General features: G+C 36.8%; 1 protein-coding gene across 3 annotated transcripts in view; it reads left to right on the forward strand.

The window, feature by feature from the left end:
* Positions 1 to 25,540, forward strand: part of nck2b (NCK adaptor protein 2b) — a 44,772-nt gene extending 19,232 nt beyond the window's left edge. For 2 of the 3 annotated variants that reach the window (XM_058779772.1, XM_058779773.1), the window contains exons 2-4: positions 4,172 to 4,413; positions 22,502 to 23,217; positions 24,378 to 25,540. In XM_058779772.1, the coding sequence (XP_058635755.1) occupies positions 4,188 to 4,413; positions 22,502 to 23,217; positions 24,378 to 24,572 (1,137 nt within the window). In that variant the 5' untranslated portion in view covers positions 4,172 to 4,187 and the 3' untranslated portion in view covers positions 24,573 to 25,540. Of the gene's footprint in view, positions 1 to 3,899; positions 4,093 to 4,171; positions 4,414 to 22,501; positions 23,218 to 24,377 lie in introns of those variants that run through there. The other variant, XM_058779774.1, reaches the window with a different exon arrangement.
* Positions 25,541 to 25,806: the final 266 nt, after the last annotated feature.

Consider the following 25,806-nt stretch of genomic DNA (forward strand, 5'->3'; position numbering starts at 1 on the left):
AAAAAAATCCTTCTAAATGATTTTTTTTAATTGCAGTAACCTATATTATTTCATTTTTTACAGAAGTTGTTTTGATTTATGTTTTTGATTGAGCTGTAGGTTTAGGTAAATACTTCCATCTTTTAATTTGTTTTTCCATTATATATTTCACATGCAGTTCAAGGTGAAGTGATTTATTGTGTGTTCAGCAGTTGTGCACTATAAAGCCATTGATACGAGAACAGGTGTTTAGAGGAGAATGAGATGCCCAAGGTCCTTTGTTGAAGAGCTTCTTTGATTTCTGAAGCTCTGGGACTGGCACTCCCTTTTGTTAGAGGAAATTCAAGTGTTCTTGAGTTATTCAGCTCAGTTGATTTCATCTTCCAGCTGCCACTTTAAGGGACATCTGCTGAAAACGGGAGTGAAACCAAAGCTCCCATAGCATCTCTTGATCTGCTACTGGATAAATTAGGAAGATACTAGCGTGATGCAACAGTGGTGCACAGATATGTCAGCAACCAAAAATATGTGACTGGAACAGCAATAATTTGCTGTTTAATAATTTTAGCCACAATAGTTTTGGTACAAACATTGTTAACAAACGTTAGGTTAACAATGATTCAAACTTTGTTGCCTTCAGCCTTAAAAGTCCACATCCTTCTAAGGATGCTGCCCCCGAAATGGGACACAGCTAATTTCCATAGTTTGTTAAAGAAAATAACTCTAGCATTTTGCTAAATATATGCACTACATTTAATTATATTTTATTTTTCTGAATTCTGTTTTAATGGTTAAATTAAATATTAATCAAAAAGCATGTATAATTAATTGAAATAATGAGACTTACACAATTTAACAGCAACTTAAAAGATTTTTAAGGCCCTAAAAAATGCCAAATTTATTTTCACCATTAATTTTCTTGATTCCATTTCATTATGGAAAGGAAAGGACGTGACATGGTGACCCATACTCGGAGTTTGTACTCTACATTTAACCAGTTGGGGGTTTGGTGCCTTGCTCAAGGGTCTCACCTCAGTCATGGTATTGAGGGTGGAGAGAGCGCTGGACATTCACTCCCCCCACCTACAATCCCTGCCGGACCTGAGACTCGAACCTGTGACCTTCGGGTTACAAGTCCGACTCTCTATCCATTAGGCCACGACTGCCCCCATGGATCCAAATTGCCCCAATTTCATTAAATTCTAATTTAATAAAAAAACATCTCTAATTGATTTTATGAAAATAATTTATTTCTTTAAGTACTTAAAGAAAAGACAACGCATACATCTAACCACAAATGCATTTCCTAATATTGACACGGATTATTCAATAGTTTCAGTCATGATTCACTGTGTCTGAAGCATGTGTGTTAACTGATGGTCATAGTCATGGTACTTGTGTAATAATATAATTTGAAATCATGTGCTTAGACCTGCCCTTCCTAGTCAGTCATTAGTGCTATATTTAGTGGTAATGGAGATTGATTTTTAACCACTACACCTCAAAATGAATGCTTTTAAAATTTGATTTTGGATCCATAATCATGTTGCATAACTGGATTATGAATTTACACAATGTGGCTGTATGAGCTTAGCACCATGGTTAAGTAACAGGGATATAATATTGCATTGTAAGCACTAAATGTCTTCTCTTTACCCAGACCCTGTGTGTTAGGAAGGATGTTTTATGACTGACTCTAGTTTGAGAGGTGAGTGTCAGAGCGAACAAAAAATGTTTTCCTCTGCGCTCACGGCGTGTTTCTTTCAACACCACACAAGGAATGGAAAGATCTAGGAGGAGACCTGCATGTTTATTAAAGAGGAGGGTTTAGCCCTAGCTGTTTAAAATGCTGGCTGTTAGGCAGCCACTGTAATTGTCTCAGCCAGTGTTGACACATGTGACAGCTTTATCTGTGAGTTGACAAGTTTCCCTACTCCACTGGGGACAAGAGAGAGTGGAACGTGGAGATCTGGCAGCAGTTTTGGATGATGACTGGACCGCTGTGTTTGTTTGCTCCTTAACTTCTAAAGTATCAGTTTATAGCCATACCTGAGGCTTGCTGCTTTTTGTAAGCTGTCATTTTGTATCTGAATCTAAGAGTAGTTAAAAAGACGTGTGATTTGTGGCGATACGGATATGTTTACCATTTAAACACACTTGCTTTTCGTCTATTTGTGCTTGCAGTATGAATAATGTTGCCTGCTGTCACTGATAAAGTGTGCAGGGGGCTGTTTAACGATGAAGTGGCTAGTGTTTGTGTACAGTATCATGAAGTGTTCGCTGTCCCCTGCTGACTTGCACTCAGCCTGCATTTGCGTTTGTGTGTGGCAGCTGTCAGAGTGATTGGACGGCAACATACTGAGTGTCCCTGGAGCAGGAAACAGCACTGTCACAGCACCATCATAGTCCAATACAGCCTCCTTCACTGACACACTCCCTCACACTCTTACTAACACTCACACACACACAGGGAGGTTTCATGAGCGCTTGCTTTAGAGACCGCATGAAGTAGCTAAACAAGCACAGATTTCTGTCTTGTGTTTATGTGTTTCATTGAAAGAGGAAGTTTGTAGGCTTATAGTGAAGTCATGGACCATGACTTAGCATGATTTGCTTCTTGTAGCATGATTTTCTACTTAATAATCAGCAGAGAGAAGAGCTTGCTTATTGAAGATAGCATTCTGATCGTTGCAAAATTAATAACCTAGAAACTGTAATTATGCAGTGCTTCCATTTATGCAGCTTCAACAAACGACATTTAAAAACATTTTGAGCTGAAACGTGATGACTGTTCCTATAACAATTGGTCCAAATGCTCCAATTAATGCCCGTCTAAGTGAATATATGATATGTTATTAAAATGCAGTCTCTGGTGATTTAAGAATACGAATGTTTGAAAAACGCTTTAGCATACAGCAGCATATAGAAAAATACAAATAATTAAAAAATTTTCTCATTCTGTGCGAAGAATCAATCTAGGATCAGAAAAAGTGTTTTTATGCTCTTAACAGCAGAAGATAGTTTAATGTAAACTGCCATGTGAACATTCATTTTTTGCAATAAAAGAATCCTTAAATCAAGATAAATTTACAAAAGAAGTAACACATTTAGGTTATGTAACACTTTTGAAATCTATTGTGCAATAAATTAAGTCCTTGCGGCTAACAGCCACAAATACAGACTAGGCCACAAAAATGTCGATATAATTTTGATATAATTGATTTTTTTTTTTAAATGGATAATTCACCTAAAAAGGAAAATTGTCATTTACTTACTCTCAAACTTGTCAATCATTTACCTTATATATGCATGCTTGAGCTTCATTCGCATATGGATAACTTTTATGATGTCTTTTTATGTGCTTTTTGAAGCTTGAATATGTTGATCATGTGTTCTCAAAAATGAGAATTTGTTTTCCAAAGAAGAACAAAAGTCTTTGAAATTACATAAGAGTGAGTAAATGACATGATTTAGATTTTTGGGTGAACTAATGCTTTAAAGCTGTATTTCCTTGTCTCTTGTTTTCTCTCTCTTTCACATGTAGCCATGTTGTGGGATATTTTTTTATTTTATTTTCTTTGTTCAGCCTGCTTATTATGTGGTTTGCTCAGTAAGTTCACATGGATTTGTTTAATTGATTAATTCATTATTATTCTGACACACAATTATTCACTTTCTTCCTTTCTTTCAATATGTCTCTTTTTTTTCTACTTCAGTGTATCTGCTGAATAATTTACTGTGTTTAAGATGGGGAGGTGAAAAGGGGAGGCTTGTTTGAGGGCCAAGGCGGTTGTTGGTGGGGTGTGTGTAAATCTAGCCCTTGTGTTGTGTGTAAATCTAGCCCTTGTGTTGTGTGTGTGTGTGAGAGAGAGAGAGAGAGAGAGAGACTCCCACATTTAGAGCTGTTTGTTCAGAAACCAGCCTTACCTCCAGGCTAGCTGGGCTCCTGATCCGTTCTGTTTCTCCTGCGGTTGCTGCTCAGCGTCTAGAGATGCCTGTCCAGAGCAGAGCAGCAGGCTATCTACATGGGTTTTCTTTTCAGGAGTCCAGGATCTCCTTTTAGCCTTTTAAAAAGTTATTCAGCTTGACTCCTGACAGTCTGCTGTTTTTATGGCATGTACACACTTTTTGTTTGTACTTTGTGTTTTGGGATAGACGAGGATTCTAAATTCTTCTTTTATTTATATTGCAGAAGGACTCCATGAAAGATGTCAGAGGAGGCGATTGTTATTGCCAAGTGGGACTATACGGCACAGCAAGACCAGGAACTTGACATTAGGAAAAATGAGCGCTTGTGGCTCCTGGACGATTCAAAAACGTGGTGGCGAGTACGAAATGCATCCAACAGAATGGGCTACGTTCCTTCAAATTACGTCGAACGCAAGAACAGTCTAAAGAAAGGCTCTCTGGTGAAGAATCTCAAAGATACACTTGGTAAGAGACTTGTATATTTAGATTTATTTTAATAAAGTGTAATCCAAAGTTATCCAGTAATGTCAGGGTTATGGATGTGTAAAATTTTGTAATAATATAATTTTTATTATAGCTTAAGTAAATGTGTGTACACATCTTAATCATTATATTCCAAAATATGCACTGCTATTCAAGTATGAAATTAATATTTTTATTCTGTAAGGATACATCGAATTGATCAAAAGTGACAGTAAACATTTATAACGTGCAAAAGATTTCTAGTTTAAATAAACTGTTCAAAAAAAAAGTTAAGCAGGACAACATTGAACCCATCAATATTGTTTAAAATAAAAAATATCTTAGCACCAAATCAGCATATTAAAATTATCTATAGAAAACATTTATTTGAAATATTTTACTCTATTGTGTTTTTATGGTATTTTTGATCAAATAAATGCAGCTTTGGTGAACACTTCTTCCAAAAACTTTAAAAGATCATACTGACCACAAACTTTTAAATGGTAGTGTATTTCCCATGCTTTCTGTCGACATGAAAAGGTTAATATTTTAAGAGCTTTATTGACCTTGACACCCAGTCATGTGCAGGGGTTTGGATGACGATATCATTTCCTTTTTTGTTTGTTTCTGTATATTGGTTCCACCACATGACATTTTCAAATACTAATAAGCACTGAGTTTTTTTTTTTCTCGGAAATAATAAAAAAAGAAAATTCCAAACTGCTTTTTAAAAAAAAAGATCTATTTTTATCTATTCAGGATAGTTCTGTTCCTCTGATATTTCTGACTTGTTCCCTGTTTTCATGTGAGAAATTCAAAGCCTTCATAAAAGCAAAAAAAAAAAACCTTCATCATCAAGAGTGTGTAAGCAGGAAGCACTAATTTAAAGGCTTTCGTTGTAAAACCTAATTAGTTTCCCAGCCGTTAATCACACAGGGGAGAGAGGTGAACCGATCGATCAGCTGTATCTTGGGGCATATTGAATGTGTGTATAAATGAATGAATGAGGCATTTATATAGCGCTTTAATGTGTATTGCAATACACCCAAAGCGCTTTACAATCATGTGGGGGGTCTCTTCTCAACCACCACCAGTGTGCAGCATCCACTTGGATGATGCGACGGCAGCCACAGGACAACGGCACCAGTGCGCTCACCACACACCAGCTACAGGTGGAGAGGAGAGAGAGTGATAGAGCCAATCAAGTGGATGGGGATTATTGGGAAGCCATGATAGACAAGGGCCAGTGGAGGGAATTTGGCCAGAACACCAGGGTTACACCCCTACTCTTTACGATGAGTGTCATGGGATTTTTAATGACCACAGAGAGTCAAGACCTCGGTTTAACGTCTCATCCGAAAGACGTGTCTTTCGTGAAAGTGTATGTTCAGAGGAGTCAGCCTCAGCTCTCCTGGCTGAAGTGAGACTAATGTGTCCCAGAATTTTCAGTGCCAATCATACAATTATGACTTTTTGACCTTTGTGTTTAATGAGTCTGTGGTTATTTGCAGAATCATGTTGATATCCAAGAGGTGTCAACCTCACTCGTGATACCTTTGCTTTGTTCCACACAGTGGTTTTGTTTTTATAGTTGCATGGTTGGTTATTGTTGTTATTGTGGTGGAGATTCTTCTGGGTCACACTTAAGGTTTAACCACCTGGGATGAACAAGCTAAAGGCAGTTGATATACAGATGGTAGGAAATGAGCCGTGCTAATGGCAGTTGCGTCTTTTTCTCTATGTCCTGTTTAATCTTCCTATCAACTACATGGTGGTTTAAGCAAGCACATTTCATGGGTAAATTAAATCGAAATGGAGAGACTATTGATTTAATTTGTTTTAAGGCTCATGTAAACTACTGGTCAGGTGTTTGGAATCATTAAGATTTTTTAATATTTTACGTATTAGGTTTTTAAAATCTAAAATACAGTAAAAACTGTAATAATTAGAAATATTACAAATTAAAAGAACTGATTTCTATTTTAATATAATTTAAAACATGATTTATTGCTGTTCATTGTCTTCATTGTTATATGATCCTTCTGTAATCATTTTAATTTGATGCTTAATTTGGTGCTCAAGAAACATTTCTTATTATTTTTTTGGATTATTTAAGAAAGTTTATTTAAAATAGAAATCTTTCGAACGTAATAAATATATTCACTGCCACTTGTCATCAGTTTAATACATTTGTGCTAAATATGTTCTTTTTTTGGATTCAACAAAAATATTAATCAGCCAACCTGTTTTCAAAAATTGAAAATAATACAAAATGTTGTCTTGAGCACCAAATCAGCATATTAGAATGATTTTAAGGATCATATGACACTGAGGACTGAAGTAATGGCTGCTGAAAATTCAGCTTTGCCAACACAAGAATAAATGACATTTTAAAATATATTATTTTAAATTGTAGTAATTTTTCAGTTTTTTTTTTTTACAGTATATGCAGCATTTTAAAGACTTCTTTTAAAGGGGTGGTTTACTGTTTTTTTTCTAGGCTTGATTGTGTTTATGGGGTGCAGTCTAACATGTGTTCATGCTTCGCTTTTTAAAAAACGCATTATTTTTCATATAATTTACCTTTATTCTACACTGCTCTGTCCCTTCTCTGACAAACGCCTCGATTATTTCCTGTTTTTATGAAGCCCCTCCCTCAGAAATACGTGATGGGCTCTGAATTGGTTAGCTGGCTCAGTGTGTTGTGATTCACTAAACCACAGAGCGTTCGTCTAAATGTCCCGCCCCTCAGCTCAGCGGCATGTGTTCCGGTTGTATTGTAAACAATGGCGTCGTCTATATTGCTTATCAATTTGAGCCCGATTGAGACGCAGAGGATATTAGTGAAGAGGATCGCGCAGAACCTGTGCAAGCACGGCTCTTAATGGTATGTTTGTTTGTTTGTTGTCTCATACTTTTAGATGCGCTGTTATTATGCTATGTTAGCTTTTAATATATGGTTTTATTCTGATTAAAGCTTTAATACAGTACGGCAACCGCACACGTGTCCATGTATAACGTTTCTCATTGCTATGTGAAAATGTATACTTGGAACAGTTTGTTGGAGCTGATCTGACGATCTGAATGAGAGAGAGAGAGAGAGATGCAGAGCAGGGCGACGCGAGGAACAGTATTAAGAACTGCTACTTTAGAACATTGATTTTGAAACTTGTGAATCCATTAGAATCGCTAGAAGACAGAATCGCGATTCATATATGAATAGATTTTTACGTGCACCCCTAGTTTTCTCTTCCTCTTCTCTAAAGCAGCACAGCATGGCCTCGCCCCCTTCCTTACATGTTCCCTAAGGCGGGGTTTATCTGGGTCCGTGACGTATCAGACCCGGGAAGTAGTTTGTTGTAGTCCCTTACGAGCCGTTTTTGTAGGCATTAAACTTCCAGAATTTTAAAAGATGATATCTCTGTTTGCATTGAACTTTCAGCGCTGCAACTTTGCAGATATTGTTTATGCTCAAACAGCAACATTACACACTAACTAACATTAAAAAAGTGAAATTGCAATCAACCACCCCTTTAAAAACATAAAAAAATCTTAATGATTCCAAACTTTTGATCAGTAGCGTATGGCTTGCATACGCAGGTAGAATTCAGAGAGGTGAGGCATTTGGCAGCCATCAAGACATCTTCACAAAGGCAGAGATGTTTGTCGAGTGCAAAATCATCGCTTTCTGAGACAGAAAGAGCAATTAGGAGCATCCTCCACTCCATTTTGCTTTCCTGCTGACAGCTATTTACAAGATGTCTGCACACAAACGGACACACACACACACACACACACACACACACACACACACACACAAACATATCTGCACCACACCTTCCCTGTAAGGCTAAATGGGCCTCAGCTCTCTGCCCCCTTGACCTAAACCTCTCTAGAACATCCTTTTCTCCCCTCCTTCACTTTCCTTATGGAGCACGTTTCATGCTACGCTTAATTACTGACACATGAATCCCTGCATAGAGTCGAAGACAGGAAATGGGAGGAAGGAGGGTGAGAACCTCTGCAGGCTGTGTTACTGTTTCTTGTACATCTAAGATCATTGTTAAATAGCTGTTTTGATGGCTCTTGGTTGGCTTTTGGTTTATTTGGTATTTGCAGACCTTCTCTGAACGAGAACATGAAAAGTTTTAAATTACTTTTGGAGTAGAGCCTGTCCATCTTAAGAAAATACCACTCAGGACTTCATTGTATACAGTTCATATTTTTTATATTGTTTAGAGATGTTCATGAAGCTGTAGCATGGTAGAGATGGTGTGGTGTAGTGGTTGAAGGTCTGGGCTAGTAATTAAGGTTATGGGTTCGAGCCTCATACAATATTGAGCAAGATACGTAATCCCAGATTATTGCTTGTTCTCAAAGAATGATAACGATAGCGATAACTGTATTTGCATCCACACCAATGGATTATTAGTTATGTCATCTGCAGCTTTAAATGCACAAGTTTTTTTTTTTAAAAGGCAAATAGATTCTGATTGACTGTGAATGTTTTTATCGTTCATCAGTTTTTTTTTTTTTTTTTTGCTTTTTGTTGCGTCTCTTTCAAATAGTGGTGCCTGAGTAATTAAATAAATAAAACCATAGGGGTTTAAATTGGCAGGAAGATGAGTAAATAATGACTTTTTTTTTTTTTTTTTTTTATTCTGTCTCTATCCCTTCAACAAAAATACACTGTGCACTCTGCCTCCTCTAATGTCTCTTTTACTTGGCACTGAAAGGGAGTCAAAAGCTGTCATGACCATACAGGCAGCCTCAATGCTTGGCCTCGGGTGTCATGTTTTAAAAGCACATCCTCTTCCCCAGTCTATTGGCCTATCGATCCTGGGTGGACAGAGTGAGGACAGCTCTCTCACAGGCTCTTTGTTCTTTCAGTGTGCTTTGATAAATGTGCTCATCTGCCATCTATGAAGTGAGACTCAGGTGTGTTTATGGGCTACATAAATGAGGTGTGTGTGCTCGTTTCTCTATTGCTCATTCTCTCTCACACACACATATAAAAATACACACACACACACGGATGTGCTGGTGTATTGGTGTTTTTCACCTGCTGGCCTCATAATCTCATCTCTGCTCGTGTTTGAGGTCATTCAGTCAATGCCGCTCATGCATACAGCTCCTGCCTTCATCCCTGCACCCAATTTGCAGTTGTCAAGGTTACCTCTCCTCTGCTCATCCATTGTGACAAGGTTACCCTTTCTCTGGCAGCCTTCATCTGTCTCGCTCTCTCTATTTTTTGCTCTTTTCCTCAGTCTTTTTTTTTCTTATCAGTTCTCTGAATGAGAAAACTTTGCAAGTTCTGTAGAGATTGGAAATGAAAGACTTCTGTCATCACTATTCACCACCAACCTGTATGACTTACTTTCTCCAATGTAGCACGAATAAAGAAAATCTGAAGAATGATTGTGCAGCATAGTGAAAGGGGACGGCTAATGTCAGCTTCCAAAAAAGAAAAAAGAAAAAACATCACTTTCACTACAATAATACAGTAAATGTAGTCCATTTGACTCATGTAATGTATTCTAAGGCTGTATGATAGTTTCATGCAAGGAACAGAGAGAAACTGTCTGTGAAGGTGTTCACTGAAATCATTATTCATATGTCGTATTTATGTATATTCAAATATGATATGTCAAGAAGTGTTGCAGGAGATTTGACATCAGTGATGAATTGTCACAATACACATACAACCAATGACATTTGATTTCATTGATGTCAAACCATGGAGCAACGTGCCATATTTGAATGATTATTTCAAACGATTCAACGATTTCGAATAATTATTTTATTATTATTATTATTATTATGTATTTATTTTTTTTAAATCTTTTTACGAACCAGGTTTCTCCCTGTCTTGAAAAATCTGGATTTTTTTATGGGAGCTTGAGTGTGATAGACCTGGAAATATATAAATGCCATGCACATTTTTATAGTAAATCTATATTTTTTTTTGTGAAGCTCTAAAATTTGGAGTAGGAACTGTGACTAAAAATATTTATGCTTGTCCAGTAAATCATGAACAAGTGAAAAGGTCAGATCCATTGAGTAAAAAGAGAGGGAACACTGAAGAACGTTAATTTCTTTAAAAAAAGTTATATTGAAAACTTTACATTACAGCATGTGAACCAGAGGAGACTACTCTTATTAGCCTACATTGTTGGAGACAATAGCCGTGTTTCCACTGTCAGCCCAAAATCGGGCGTGCTAGTGCGTGCCAGTCGCGTTTCCACTGTCACTTCCGGGGCTTGATCATGCCTCGTCGGTGCTTCCTTGGGGCCAACAGCCGGGGTTTTCTGGCCCGACGAAAACCTTGGGCCAAAGCGGGCCAACTGAGGCTAGAGGAGTGGTTATGTACAAAGGCGGAGTTTCTCCGCGTCTTGAGAGCGTCAGCGCTGCAGATCATTTCATAAAGTTAACAGCTATAACACCAGCATTAAAGACTTTTAAAATAATTTTAGCTCAAAACTCACTTTCAGACAACAGCGAGTGTTTGAAATAACTTGATCCGATGTGGATTATGATCACCATACAAGGCAGAAATATTTATAAGCGATGCAAAAGACTATGCACGCTAGCCATTAACATTACTATACTAAACATGGTAAATATGACCGCTTGAAGAAATCAGACGTCAGCTTCTCATTCTCTATAACAATCATGTATTTATTTAGTAACATAGTTTATCTGTCATAAGTCTCGTCTCGAGACTTTAGCTCCATGTGTGTCATAAAAATATATAATGGTTTTTGTTCGGGAGCTCCCTCTGCTACTCAGGTCGTATTTTTGATGGAAAATTATAGAAATTATCATTCTTACTTAACGTGATGTATACTGTGACTACAAATAAACAGAAACAGACTCTGAATAAGTAGGGTAGGCCTATTTGTCCTCTTTCTTTTGTGAAATAGTGGTTCACATTGCTTTATTTCTGTGTGACTAATTTTCAGTCCTGATAAATTAATTAATTATGATCAATGTATCACTTAATAGGCTATTGTAAAACATCGATGCTTTTGGATTTAAATCTAACAAAACATGCGAACAAACAGCCGCTTTTATCATGTTCGTTTTGTGATCGCGCTAGTTCCAGTGACTTATTTCTGATTAGTTTTCTGATAATTTCTCTTTGTTGATGAAATGATGGGGTCGCGTGACATTGCTCCAGAGAGGCATGTAAAGGGCGGGTTTTAGTGAAGCGCTGCGGAGCTTCTGGCCCGACGGTGGAAACGCATCGTGATTTTGGGCTCGGTGCTACAGGTCTGAGGCTATTAGCCCCGCCCGGCCCGGCCCGTTTAAAGCACTGGCTCGCATTGGCCCGACGGTGGAAAAGTGGCTAGTGTGTGGCCTTGGGGTCAAAATCTGGTTTTGGTTAAATTTTAGTATGTTTGAAAAAGCTCAGTTTTCTTTCCCGTTCTTGATGAAATATGGTGCACTTGTCATAAATAACATCACAGTTACAAGTATTGTGAAAACAGCCTGAGGTGAAGGTTAATTTTCCCACCCATGTTCTCTTCTGTTGCAAGAGGGGTTTGTTCTTGTCTACACTCCTGTTTGGACATGCGTGATTGGTGGCTTGCCTCTCTTCCCCCAAAACATTATAACATTATGCATGACACAGTACCTTAACACTTGGCACTAATATTTGTAAAAAATTCTAGAAAGTTGTGCTGATCAAAACCATCTTGTGTGACAAGTGTTAATTTTTTCTTGTGTGGCATAATTGTGAATAATTCACCTTTTTGGAAAAGCCTACCAAATAATGTTGAGTTGAGAAAACAAGACATGCTGTTTTTTTCAAGTTTGAATGTGTAGTAGCCAATGAAATCACAGACGGGCATATAAATGAAAGGCTTGATCATTGTTTTGCCTGTAAACACCAGTAGAATGACTCAGTCTCCCCAACCAACCCTAAACAGAGTAATGTTTGTTACCAGTAGTGTCATGATGATACATGACGCTTCGTTTAACTGAAACGCCTTTCCTAATTTTTAGCTTGACACAGAGTATGTATTTGAGAGTATGGGTTCGCATAAATCACAGATGTTCACACTGGTTTTAGTGCAACCCCACCATCCAGCTGTTAAGAGTCGCATCCTGCTGTCCTGAGAAACCGTTTCTGTGGAAAACTTTGACCTTAAAACCTCAAAGCTGCTGTCTTTAGAGGATTCCCACTTACTTTTTGTTTTTTGGGGGGTTTTTTTGGGCCCGTACTTTCTCATGTCATAATATGCTAATAGAGAACATCACTATTTTAATGAAGCATTGGGATCATCATACCTGAGTTGAAAAACTCCCTGTTTGTTATTGGTGCTAATAAAGAAAGCCGGAACTAATCTTGCCTTGTTATAAAAGGGGGAAATGATCTAATATTTAAATGACTCATTGATCTAGTCACACAGTTATGATATGACGGTCTGCAGGGATCCTCTCTATGACATAATGTCTTGTTTTTGGTTTTTTTTAGTAGCATATTGCATGTTGGTTACGCCACACCACATGACCTTTTTTTTTTTTTTAAGAAATAACAATGAAAAACTATTTCAAGAAATGAAAATGTACCCTATTTTGCAAAATACCTTTCTATTTTAATAATTATGTCATAACTTGATCTTCCAGTGAAATGACAGACTTCTCTGATGTATGCCAGATGTCTCCAATCAAATGAGTCACCTTTTCTTACAAAATGATCGCAAGCTGACATTCAGCTGATCTGTCTCCATCCAGTCAACAACTGATTGATAGAATCAAGTCTCCACCCTACGTTTTTTTTTCTTTTTTGATAGTCCGTTTCACTTGGATTTGCGTCACATTAAGATATTTTGCTCCCATTTTAATGTGACTTTATGGTTTTCATTGCTGGTACAACATAAATTGATTTACTAAAGGAACCATTTGCCAAACGATTGATTTGATAGGCCTATTGTTTTTTTGTGTGTAATGTAAGTATGGAATTCCTCATCAGAGATAGCAGAGATGGTCTGGCAATAGGGAAGACCAGACTGACTCTACTTGCTTTCATGTGCATTGTCGAGATAAGAGATAATTCACATAGTGCCCTCTCCTGGGTAGTGTGATTTATATAGTGTCATTACTAATCACTGAGACACTCATGCTTTATCTCTAAGTAGCAAAGTATCGGCAACATGTAAAAAGTTGCAGTGCGCAAGATAAAGTTAAGGTACGCTAAAGATTAAAATATAGAAGTGCTGTTACTGTGTCAACACAAGTCAATACAGGGTTTTTTACAGGGATCTTTCCTACCATATTCACTATTGTGGCATCTCCAACCATGGCATGTAGATAGAAAGAGTAATGCAAAGTAAGGAAAATAAAATAAAATGTTCAGAAATACAGCAATTTTCCAGAATATAAGATTGATAGTTGTTAACTTTTTTTTTTTGTATTCATGTAAAAAACAATCAGATTGGACTTGCCTTTTGTTGCTGTAACATCTTTCTTATGTTTGCCATTGTGATGACTCACATGTAGGTGGAAAGAGTCTTGCAAAGAAATACACCAAGAATATACTCAGAAATATAATGATTTTCCAGAATATAATAGTTATTTTTATTTTTTTTTGTATTCATATGAAACTTTTGAGATTTGACTTTTATTTGCTGTCATATGAATTTTTTATTTTTTTACGAAGTCTGCCATTGTGACGGCTCAGATGGAAGGAATTATGCAAAGAATGAAACGGAGAATACCACATTCAGATATACAGTAATTTTTCCGGAAAAAAAAAACAAGCTACACTTTAACACAAATAAATAGTGTTTTGATGTATTACCATGTTTGACATTGTGATGGCTCAAACCGTGGCATGTAGTTGGAAAGAGTCATGCAAAAAATGTTCAGAAATGCAGTGAATTGCACCTTAAAACAATACAGTTTTCTGATGTATTCATATACAAAACATTCAGACTGGACTTGCCTCATATTGCTGTCAGATGATTTATTTTATGGGTATGGCAGATCAAACCGTGACGTAGTTGGAAAGAGTCATGCAAATAAAAGAAACAGAAGAACATTCAGAAACGGGTTAATAGTTTTTTTGATGTCACATGACATTTTTTACCATTTTTGCCATTGTGACGGCTCAAACCAAGTCATTTAGTTGGAAAATCTCATGCAAAGAAAGAAACAGAAGAACGTGTTCAGAAAGAGTAATTGTTCCAGAATTTAAAAAAAATATATATATATTATGGTTTAACAAAATTTAATACAGGTTTTTTCATGTTGTCCAGTGATCTTTCTTACCATATTTACCATTGTTGCACATCAAACCATGGCAGTGTTGAAAGAAAGAATAATGCAAAGAAAGGAAAAAAAGAACATGTTCAGGAATACAGCAATTTTCCAAAACACAAGGTTGATAGTTAAGTTATTTATTTATTTATTTTTCATATGCAAAACATTAAGATTGGACTTGCCTTTTATTGCAGTAACGTCTGTCTTATCGTTGTCACGGCTCAACCCATGGCATATCATTGGAAAGGGTCATTCAAAGAGAGAAACCGAGAAGATTATGCTCAGAAATATAGTGATTTTACAGAATTAAAAGTTCATGCTGGAAATTTAACATCAGTTAATAACATTTTTTTAATGTATTCATATAAAACATTGAGAATTTGGGTTAACTTTTATTGCTGACATATGACATTTTTCACCACATTTCCCATTATGACGGCTCAAACTATGACACGCAGAAAGAGCCATGTAATGAATGAAATGAAGAACATGTTCAGAAATAGTGACTTTTTTTTTTTTTTTTTGCATAGAAGATTCATGCTTTAACACTAATACGGTTTTTAATGTATTCAAATATTTTTTTATTTACATTTTTTACCATTTTATTGCTGTCTTTCTTGCCACTCTTACCATTGATAGCAGTGACTCAAAAAGAAAGAAACAAAGAACATGATCTTTTCAGAAAAATCCTTTTATGGAATTGAGTCAATCATTTTTGCTGTATTAATGTATTTTTATAGTTTTACCTTAATGAATTTACGTATCTTGTTTGTCCTAGTCAAACACACAATCTAAAGTGACTACAACACTGCTGCTGTTCAAGTCCATGACATCATAAAAGTGGCAGAATGTATGAATTCTATTTGTGACTGTGACCTGTAACCATAGCGACAGTAAATATCAAAGACAGCAACATCCAAAACTGCAAAGTCTTATCACATGATTTGACAACACAAAAGTTTATTCGACGCACAGTTTCTTTAATTAATCGACTGCAGCATTAATACCTCAGTAAAACATGGAGCATCTGAGTCCCAGTAATTATCAACGGCTTCTGTCAAGTCGGTTAAAACCTCCAAACAATTCATTCAAGAATCAGAATAGATACAGTCATCAGTTCACTGAACCAAGATTTTTTTTTTTCTTTCTTTCTTTCTTTATAGACCTGTTCGTTTTGCAATGAGTGCAACCTAGAAAGCGGATTTGGACTATATAGACTTTTAAGGATATAGATCTAGAAATCCTAGACTTTTAGGATTTTGGGCAGTGCTGGGTAAAGTTACACTGTTATAAAGTCCACTGCTATTTAACAATTATTTGAATAACAGAGTTAGCTTAAGCAAGTTTTCTAAAACCCCTACAAACACTTTTAAACTAGAGAAAAGAAAAAAAGAAACGTTTTTGTGCACATATGTACAGGTGTTCCAGTATGTCTGTTAGTCGCGTTTGAAATTTTGACAGTGAAAAAATAAAAAACTTGGAGATATTGCTGGTACAACAAATGTATTTACTATTTTGTGTTTGTGCGCATGCACAATAATGGAGGCCCTTATCTGCGATAGCAGACATGTCTGGTGACAGTGTTGACCAGACCGACTCTACATTCATGTGCATTGTTGAGATGAGAGATAATTCACATAGTGTGATTTATATAGTGTCATTACTAATAACACAGACGCTCATGCTTTAACTTTGAGTAGCAAAGTATTGTCAACATATGAGAACTTTGAATACTCCCTAAAAATATCAACATGTATTTGAATTCAGAAATTAAAAACATACCGGATACGTTTAATGTATCAAGTAATAGATTCAGACATGAGCCTCATGTCATTGACCCATATGTCTTTTGAATATTTAATTCCCTTTCCTATTTACAGGGCTGCTAATAACTCTCATGCATTGAGCGTTAGACTCCTGCAAATGACAGTTCTCATGCTCTCACGTCACATGTCCATTTTCACACACAGTGCCACTGACATGATGTCTGTCTGTGTGAGTTCTTGTTTATTATATTTATACATAGATAAGCAGACTTATCTATGTATAAAACAGGAAGAAGAGTGCACATCGTCATTTTTTGTGGATCTGTAAAGTACTAAAGTTTTAAGTTTAAAGCTGGCAGGTTTTAATTATTAAAATGCATTTTTAGAAAAAATTTTGAGGGGGGAAAACAGTTTTTATTTTTTTAAATTATTATTATTTTTTAATTTAGCTATTAAATTAAACCATTCTAGTCATTAGAAATGCACAACACCAGACACATTTCCTCCTCATTTGAATGGAAACACCATGTGTGAATGTACACAATCATCCTCGGCATCCCTGTCTCGCAACACACACTTAAAATGCACACATAGTATATCATGCTGCTTTTCGCTCCTAAAACTAGGCCACCTCTACTCTCTCTCCTCAGTTGAGCAGATACGTGAACACCTGCACTCTCTTTTTATTTTTTAGTATAGTGAGGAAGTTATTGTCATTTAGTGTGCTCTGCAGGTGTGTATTGAGATTGGGGGGGCTTAGGGGTGGACGTAGAGAGAGAGAGAGAGAGAGAGTGTGTGTGTTTGTGTGTGTGTGTGTGTTGTTTACTGAGTGAGAAAGGCAGTGGTGAGATGAGTGTGTGCAGTCAGGTGTGTGGATCTTCTGCTGCAGGAAGGAAACTGCTGGGTACAGTTGTGTGTGATTAAAGTATGTGTTAATGTGTGTGAACAGGTTGCAGTATTCAAAATGCCCAGATAAGCAATTGATTCTGTGTAGCATTGGGGCAAGCACTGTAAACTTATTTATCAACTCAAAATTTTTTGATGTAGGCTTTTATGCAGCAACATAAAATACTGGACTACTCACCTATTGTTTGAAAAAAACACATGTATTGTGCAAGTTTTACATGCAGTGATAGGCACACAAACATTCATGCCTGACTGAATCCAGGTGATTTAAGCAGTTTAAAGCTACTGTTTGGGATTTTGCTTCCTTTCTGTGTAAATAATTCATTGTTTAGATGTAAATGTTCACCTTCTCATTTAAATTAGATTCTCGAGAACAATTTTAATTAAAAGATGTGTGATGTGTGAAATGGGCCTTTTTAAATGTGTGTGCGTGTGTGTATATACACACACATAGTATGAGGTGCCAAACAGGAAATAATTATATAAAAATCTGAATATATAAATGTAAATTGTGAATGTATAGTTATAAGTCTGAATATATTATGTCTGAATACTTATAAGTCTGAATATATACTGAAGTTATAATTCCGAATATATAAATGTAAATCTGAATATATAGCTGGAAGTCTGAATATATAGAAATAAATCTGAATATATAGTTATAATTCTGAATATATAAATGTAAATTGTGAATATATAGATATAAATTTGAATATATAAATGTAAATTGTGAATATATAGAAGTGAATCTGAATATATAGCTATAAGTCTGAATATACAGAAGTGAATCTGAATATATAGTTAGAATTCCTGTTTTTTTTTGGCTTTATGGTTCCTGATGGTTTCTCACCTAATTCTTGACATTAATTCCTAATTCTTTTGCAGTTAAGGTGTCTTTTCTTCTCCACCTGTTTTTTCTGACCGTACTGACCCAATGAGCATTTTGCTGCCCAGTGGTCATGCCTTAACTTTGCTAATTCTATTATTGCATTAGTATTGCATCCTTCTCATGGGCATTTAATAATTGTTTTACTTTTATTCTTGAGTTCAATCTCTTTTTTGGCTCATTTTATCTGTAAAAGAAAACCTGCCTAATAATTCTGCACACCTGAAATAAGGAGTTTTTAACTTTCAGCCTTCATGGGCAATTATATATCACTTATAAATGATTAAATACAAAATTGATAGTAGTTACTAAGATTGATGTGGTTTGGAATTGGTAAAATGTTCTTGGTAAAAAAATATGACCAGAATATCAACTTGCCTAATAATTCTGCACCCAGTGTATATTCACAATTCACATTTATATATTCAGGCTTATAGTATGTGCGTATGTGTGTGTATATATATATATATATATATATATACATACATGCATACATATACAGAGCTGGGTAGTAACTGATTACATGTAATCTGGATTACGTAATCAGATTCCAAAAATTAAGTACTTGTAATTAGAGTAAGTTACATTTTAAAATACTCGTAATACAGACTACAGTTACTTTTTTATGGATTACATGATTACATATTCACACAATAGCAATAAATTATTCATAATTCATTGATTTTCCATTTTTCCTTTCTAAATAGCCTACCGATTATATACATTCAGAAAGTCCAGTTTTGTGGACATTCGCACAGTCATTAGTCAGGTGGCGATACAACATTTTTTATTTTTCATACATAACATCCAAAAAAAAAAAAAAAAATAAATAAAAATAAAAAATACAAAATAATAATAAAAACAACAACAACAACAGACACATACTCAATATCTCAAAGTCCAGTCAAAGGGAGGGAGAGAGGGAAGGACAAGAAAAACACAAAAGTCACTCCTTTATACAGTCACGTATATCAAAGAGAAAGCACTGCCAAGCATCAATGGTAGAAGGCTTGGCCCCATTGATTCGTGCTGTTGTACATTCACAAGTCACTATTTGCAGGAGGCTACGGGTCCAATATGTTTTTCCACACATGTGCGGTGTAAACCAGTTTTGTATTATTGTCTTCTTCGCAGCTGTAAAACCAGCAAACAACATTCTCTTTTGCATTGAAGTTATACAGAGACCAGAATCATCATTAAGAAGACACAAACTTGGATTAACAGACCAATCCATTTGCAGTAAGAATGATAGAACCAGGTTTACATGTGTCCATAGACTGATGACGACAGGACATTCCCAAAACATATGAAGAAAAGTACCTGATGATGTAGTATTACATATATGGCAGTTGAGATTCGGTTGTAGTTTCATTTTAAATCTTTTGTAAGGAGTTATGTATGCTCTATGAATGACTTTGAAGTGAATAAGACGATGAGCCAGATTTTTAGATGTTAAACTGAGATTAGACCACACTCTCTCCCAGTCGACAGACAAATTAAGGTCAGATAATTCCCTATTCCAAATAGTTTTAATAGAAAGAGGTTTTGTAATGCAATCAATAGTCTTATTATATATTAAAGAAACAGACGGCCGACCAACAGATGGTGCAATCCAATCTTGCATAGGATGAGAGGAGATGGGGGATGCCCAAGGAACTCCATACGCTTTGAGAGCAGAACGTAATTGAAGAAAGACAAAATATGCGGATTCTGGTAGACAAAATTTGGTTCTTAATGTCTGAAATGAACATAGGCCCTGGTTATCATATATATCACCGCATGTGTTTACACCCAAAGAGGACCAAGAGGGTTGGACAAATGGACGATTTCCGCATACAAAATTAAAATTGAGCCATAAATGTGTACTGTTACAAAATTTGAAGGTTCCTCCTATCCGACGTTCCACCGTTTTCCAGATTTTAATAGAGTTGGCCACAACCGGACCAAATTTATAATTATCCCCTTTTTTTCCTGTGCCAGTAAATAACATATCTTGGAGTCTATTTGGTTTAACCTTGTCAGCTTCAATCACTCTCCAAGAAACTGTAGATTGAGGATCAACCCAATTATGAAGAGCCTTAAGCTGGAACGACCAATAATACAGTTCAAAATTTGGTACAGCCAGTCCTCCTGCGCTATTAGGATGTTGTAATGTGGTAAGCTTAATTCTGGGGCATTTATCATTCCAGATAAATTTAGAAATTATGGAGTTGATCTCCTTAAAGTAACCTGGAGGGGGAGAAAGTGGTAGCATAGAGAAAAAAAAAATTAAATCGAGGTAACAAATTCATCTTAACAGTGGAGATTCTTCCTTGAAGAGATACTTTAAGATTCTTCCATCTTTGAATGTCATTTTTGACCTTAACTAAAATATTATTAAAATTGTGCGATACAGCATTTGACCACTGGATTTACAAAAATCATTTCAGGTTTATATTATGTCTTTGGAAGGCTTTTGTCTTTCAAATTCATTAAAATACATATATTCTTAAAATGCATACAAATTCATTAAATTGCATACAAGTCGTGTGGGGAAGTCATGGCCTAATGGTTAGAGTCGGACTCGTAACCCAAAGGTCGCGGGTTCGAGTCTCGGTACCAGCAGGGATTGTAGGTGGGTGGAGTGAATGTGCAGTGCTCTCTCCACCCTCAATACCATGACTGAGGTGCCCTTGAGCAAGAACAGAAGCCCCAACTGCTCCCTAGGCGCTGCAGCAAAAAAATGGCTGCCCACTTCTCCGGGTGTGTGTGTTCACTGCTGTGTGTGCACTTAGGATGGGATAAATGCAGAACACTAATTTCAAGTATGGGTTACCATACTTGGCCACATGTCACGTCACTTTCACTTCACATTATTTCTTATTTACATGTAATGCAGGGATTCCAAAGCATTTTGTCATCTAAACTTTATTCGCCAAATATACTTTAAGTACCCCTAAAATGTTTAAATAAATATTTCAATAATTAAGTATCACATTTGCATGTTCACGGTTTCTTTGATGTTGATTAACGGTTACATGGCAATTTTTTTAGTAAGTGTTTTATTTTAATTGCTATTTTAAAACAGTGCCTGCGTCCCAATGTGCATACTATCCATCCTAAATTCTATGTGATAGTAGTTATTTTCAATACTATTTAGGGCAGATAGGGTGGATAGTATGCACATTGGGACGCAGGGAATGTCTATAGAAATACAAAGACTGTTCACTCCTATACTTATGAATGGGAGAAACTGAATAGTCCCACCTTCTAAATGAAAGAGTCAATCGCTGATTGGAAAAATCATTGTGTCACTGTAGCGCCCGTTAGAATCTCCGGTTCCCATAGAAACCTGAGGCAAGACTAGCCGATGCATAGCAAGCGCATTATGACTGTGCACGCGCATTGGCTGGTCTAGCATGAAAAATAAGCTTTTTAAGAAACAACATTCATGGGGCAATTAATTTCAGATTTTTTGTAATTTAATTGCGAATTCAGCAAGCAGTTTTTGAGATTTCAGGATTCATTGAGATAGGACTTGGTCTTGTATGAGCTGCCCGGAGGCATTGCAAATATGGCCGCCGAGTGAAGAGACTTTCCTTGAAAGGGACTTTGTTTTAAAATGATTTATTTAAATTAAAAAATTGTATGATTTAATTAATTGTTAGCTTTTCATTAAACTCACAAGCCCCCTTGCAGTTCCTTTACGAACCCTAGTTTGGGAAACCTTGATGTAATATAATGTTTAATGCACTTCATATTGTAAATTACAATGTATGGAACACATTTTCTTACTCTTTGCATTTTTTACATCATTATGGTACAGGATAATCCTATTTAAATCAATGTGATAAACAAGTTAAGTCAAAAGTAATCTAAAAGTAATCCAAAAGTAATCTGATTGTATTACCTAAAATGTGTAATGTAACAGATTACATTATAGATAGATAGATAGATAGATAGATAGATAGATACATACATACATACATACATACATACATACATAGATAGATGGATGGTTGGCAGCAACAGGAGATGTGATAGATGAGGTTGAAAAATGTGAGGAGAAATAGAAAGGACAAATAGAGGACACAAGAGGAAATGTGGTGCGCCGCAGTAATGATATCACATGTCTTCTTTCAGCAGGAAATGATTAGTATTGATGAATTTACGGCGTTAATCAATATCCCTGCCCTTTCTCTTCAACTTCTAATTAGCAGAGCTCAGAGGCTTGAGTTTTACATAATGACTGTGTCTGATGTCTAATACCTCTCTTTCTTTTTCTCAGGCCTGGGAAAAACGAAACGCAAAACGAGCACACGGGAAGCCTCTCCAACACCCAGCACAGATGAGTACTCGTCTAACGGGGGTGGAGCAGAACGAATATATGACCTGAACACTCCAGCGGTGGTGAAGTTTACCTACAATGCTGAGCGGGAGGATGAGCTCAGCCTGGTGAAGGGAACCCAGCTGATGGTGATGGAGAAATGCAGTGACGGCTGGTGGAGGGGCAGCTATAACGGTCAGGTGGGCTGGTTCCCTTCCAACTACGTCCAGGAGGAAGAGCTGGAGGACACGTCAGCCGATCTTCCCGCTGTCTTCTCCTCAAGGCCGGGCCTGAGTAACGGTCAGGGCCCCAGAGTCCTTCACACTGTTCAGACGCTCTACCCCTTCAGTTCTGTCACGGATGAGGAGCTGAACTTTGAGAAGGGCGAGATGATGGAGGTGCTGGAGAAGCCAGAGAATGACCCAGAATGGTGGAGGTGTAAGAACTGCCGTGGGCAGGTGGGTCTGGTGCCAAAGAACTATGTGGTTGTGCTCAATGATGGTCCATTAGCCTCGGGCTCCCATTCCCAGCAGAACAGCCACACGGGACCCTCCCACACGGGTGAATTCGCTGGAAAAGACTGGTACTATGGCAACGTGACACGGCACCAGGCTGAGTGTGCGCTGAACGAGAGGGGGGTGGAGGGAGACTTCCTTGTGCGAGACAGCGAGTCCTCTGTGAGTCAAGTATTTATCTGGATCTAATCGAGATGCAGTGACCAAATAACTGCTTTCAATAGCTGTGAATAGTCACTTGAGTGCTGTCCAGAGCTGTGTCCCTGGTGTCATTTGCAGGACTATTATTGGTATCTAAATCTATTAAAACATTTTTGTTAAATGAAATAAGCTAAAAATATAAATATAAAGGCTGTGACAACAAGCTGACAACAATGAACTAGCACCTACATCTGAGCCAAAACATTGCGCTTGAACACGCCAAAAAGACTACAGCCAATGGCCAGCTAAACACATTAGGTTTATAAGTTATAGTTTAGTTTGCCTTCCCTGGGATTTAGGCGCATGAAAGTGGCTCGGCTTTTACCAGTGTTTATCGCCAGAAATGACTAAACCTGCTCAGGGACAGTTTATGCTCTGGGTTGGAGCTCTCACACTGAAATTAGACCAATCATTTGTAAGCAGTGTGACATCTCTACTGCAATAAAATCATTCCCCTGGTTTCTTTTGTTCCAAATTAAAGGTCGCTTCATAGTTAATAGAGTTTTAAAGACAAAATCACCTGGCTTTCAGTCATTTATTTGAATTGTTCTAATTATATATTATTTATTAGACATTAGATAACATTACACCTTTTTGTGGACAACTTTTTCTTAAAATATAAGGTACTTTGGTTAGTTTAGGTTTTAAAATGTCTTGTGGTGTGACCAAAAAACGTAAACATTTGCAAGTAAATGATAGTGATGTGTACATTCCTGTATATTTAATGTATACTTGATGTCTTACTTTTTACATGACATTTTAGAGCCATTGATTTTTTTTTTTAAACCATATAAAACAAGCAGTACATTTTTAAAAGCTTGATAAATTTAGAGGTACATTTCTTTATCGTGGACATATGTCATTGAAATAAATGTGCTTTTCAGTCTAGAGCAGTTGTTTTAAAACTGTTACTGCATATTTAGTATATTTTAGTATATTTTCTGTATTGCATTCACCCAGCTCAGGTCAATCAGCTGATGAGTTAATTCAGCTGTTAAATAAGGAAGACATCAAAAATGTGCAATGCTGGGGAGCTGCCAGCAATCTAGGGCTTATGGCGCCACCTGTAGGCTGAAGTTCACTAAACGAAATTCTGTTTCTTTCTCTCTCCTTCTCTCCAGCCGAGTGATTTCTCAGTGTCTCTGAAAGCAGTCGGGAAGAACAAACACTTCAAAGTGCAGCTGTCGAATGGAGTTTACTGTATCGGACAACGCCGCTTCAATACTATGGATGAACTGTTAGAGCACTACAAAAAAGCTCCTATTTTCACTAGTGAACATGGAGAGAAGCTTTACCTTATCAAACCCCTCCAGTGACCTTCCACACACGAATGAGCCTTACAACCAGACCCAACTGGACCAGACCAGATCTGACCTCACACTGAGCCAAGTGATCTGCAACTCCTACTTACCGCTCATTTCTCACCAGCAAACAGGGGACATACTGAATACCAACCCACAGGAAAATCGCAGGATTTAACATTATGATGTTGTTTCCTTTCTGTTCCTGTGTCTCCATGTTGCTTTAGCTCTTCTTTTCACCAGGAGTGGTTCACCTAAACGAATATTGCCTTTTCCTAGTGATAATTGAAGCACTTGCCCATGGCCTTGACCGACAGCTCATTTTCTGTTCACACTTAGCCGACATCCAGATAGAAGAAAGCCAACAGATGCGGCCTTCATCTGATACAGACTTAGACTTGGACAGTCGGCACAGGGCAAGCGCACAGATACAGATGCAGTGGAATTGCATAGGAGTTGCCAAAGAGAGAGTTGGTGACAGGTACTCGTCTCCCCCTGCTGGATGAACGGAGAAATGCCAACAGGAGGGTCTTATAAGATGAATGTTTTGTAGATGCTTAACCAAATGTGCCACCTTCACATTCAAGCACTGCTCATCTAATATATATATATATATATATATATATATACATAAAAGAACTATATCCACCTCATTCAGATTCACACATCTGTATCAGCATTAAAGTGTTGGCATAGACCTCCATATTACAGCAAAACACTGTTAAGAGTTACTTTTCTAAAGGGCACCATTCGAAAAGAATGGTTTGGTCTCTTTACAAATGAGTCCATTCAGCTTTTAGTTTCTGAGCTTTTATAAAAGTATGGTACAGCTGAATGTTACTGAGCATTGTTATTTAAAACCATGTTTATTTAACGTGAGAAAAAAAAAGCTGCGGAGAAGGACAATGTAGTGCGCTCCACATCTATGATAGCTGTGTAAAAAGTTGAAATACTTTTGTTTAATTAAACATTTTGCAAGAGGATTGGCAAGGTTGTCTTATTGTCTCTTGGTGATTTATAGTTCAAACGTTTGGGGTCAGTAATTGTTTTAAATGTTTTTGAAATCTCTTTATGCTCACTAAGGCTGCATTTATTTGATCAAAAAATACAGTAAAAAAATGTAGTAATGTAAAATATTGTCACAATTTAAAATAATTCTTCTAAAAGCTACATTTTCAGCAGCCATTCTGTCATCCAGTCTTCAGTGTCATATGATCCTTTAGAAATAATTCTAATGTGCTGATTTGGT

The sequence above is a fragment of the Onychostoma macrolepis genome, chromosome 06 (genome assembly GCF_012432095.1).
Source record: "Onychostoma macrolepis isolate SWU-2019 chromosome 06, ASM1243209v1, whole genome shotgun sequence".
NCBI classification, from domain to species: domain Eukaryota; kingdom Metazoa; phylum Chordata; class Actinopteri; order Cypriniformes; family Cyprinidae; genus Onychostoma; species Onychostoma macrolepis.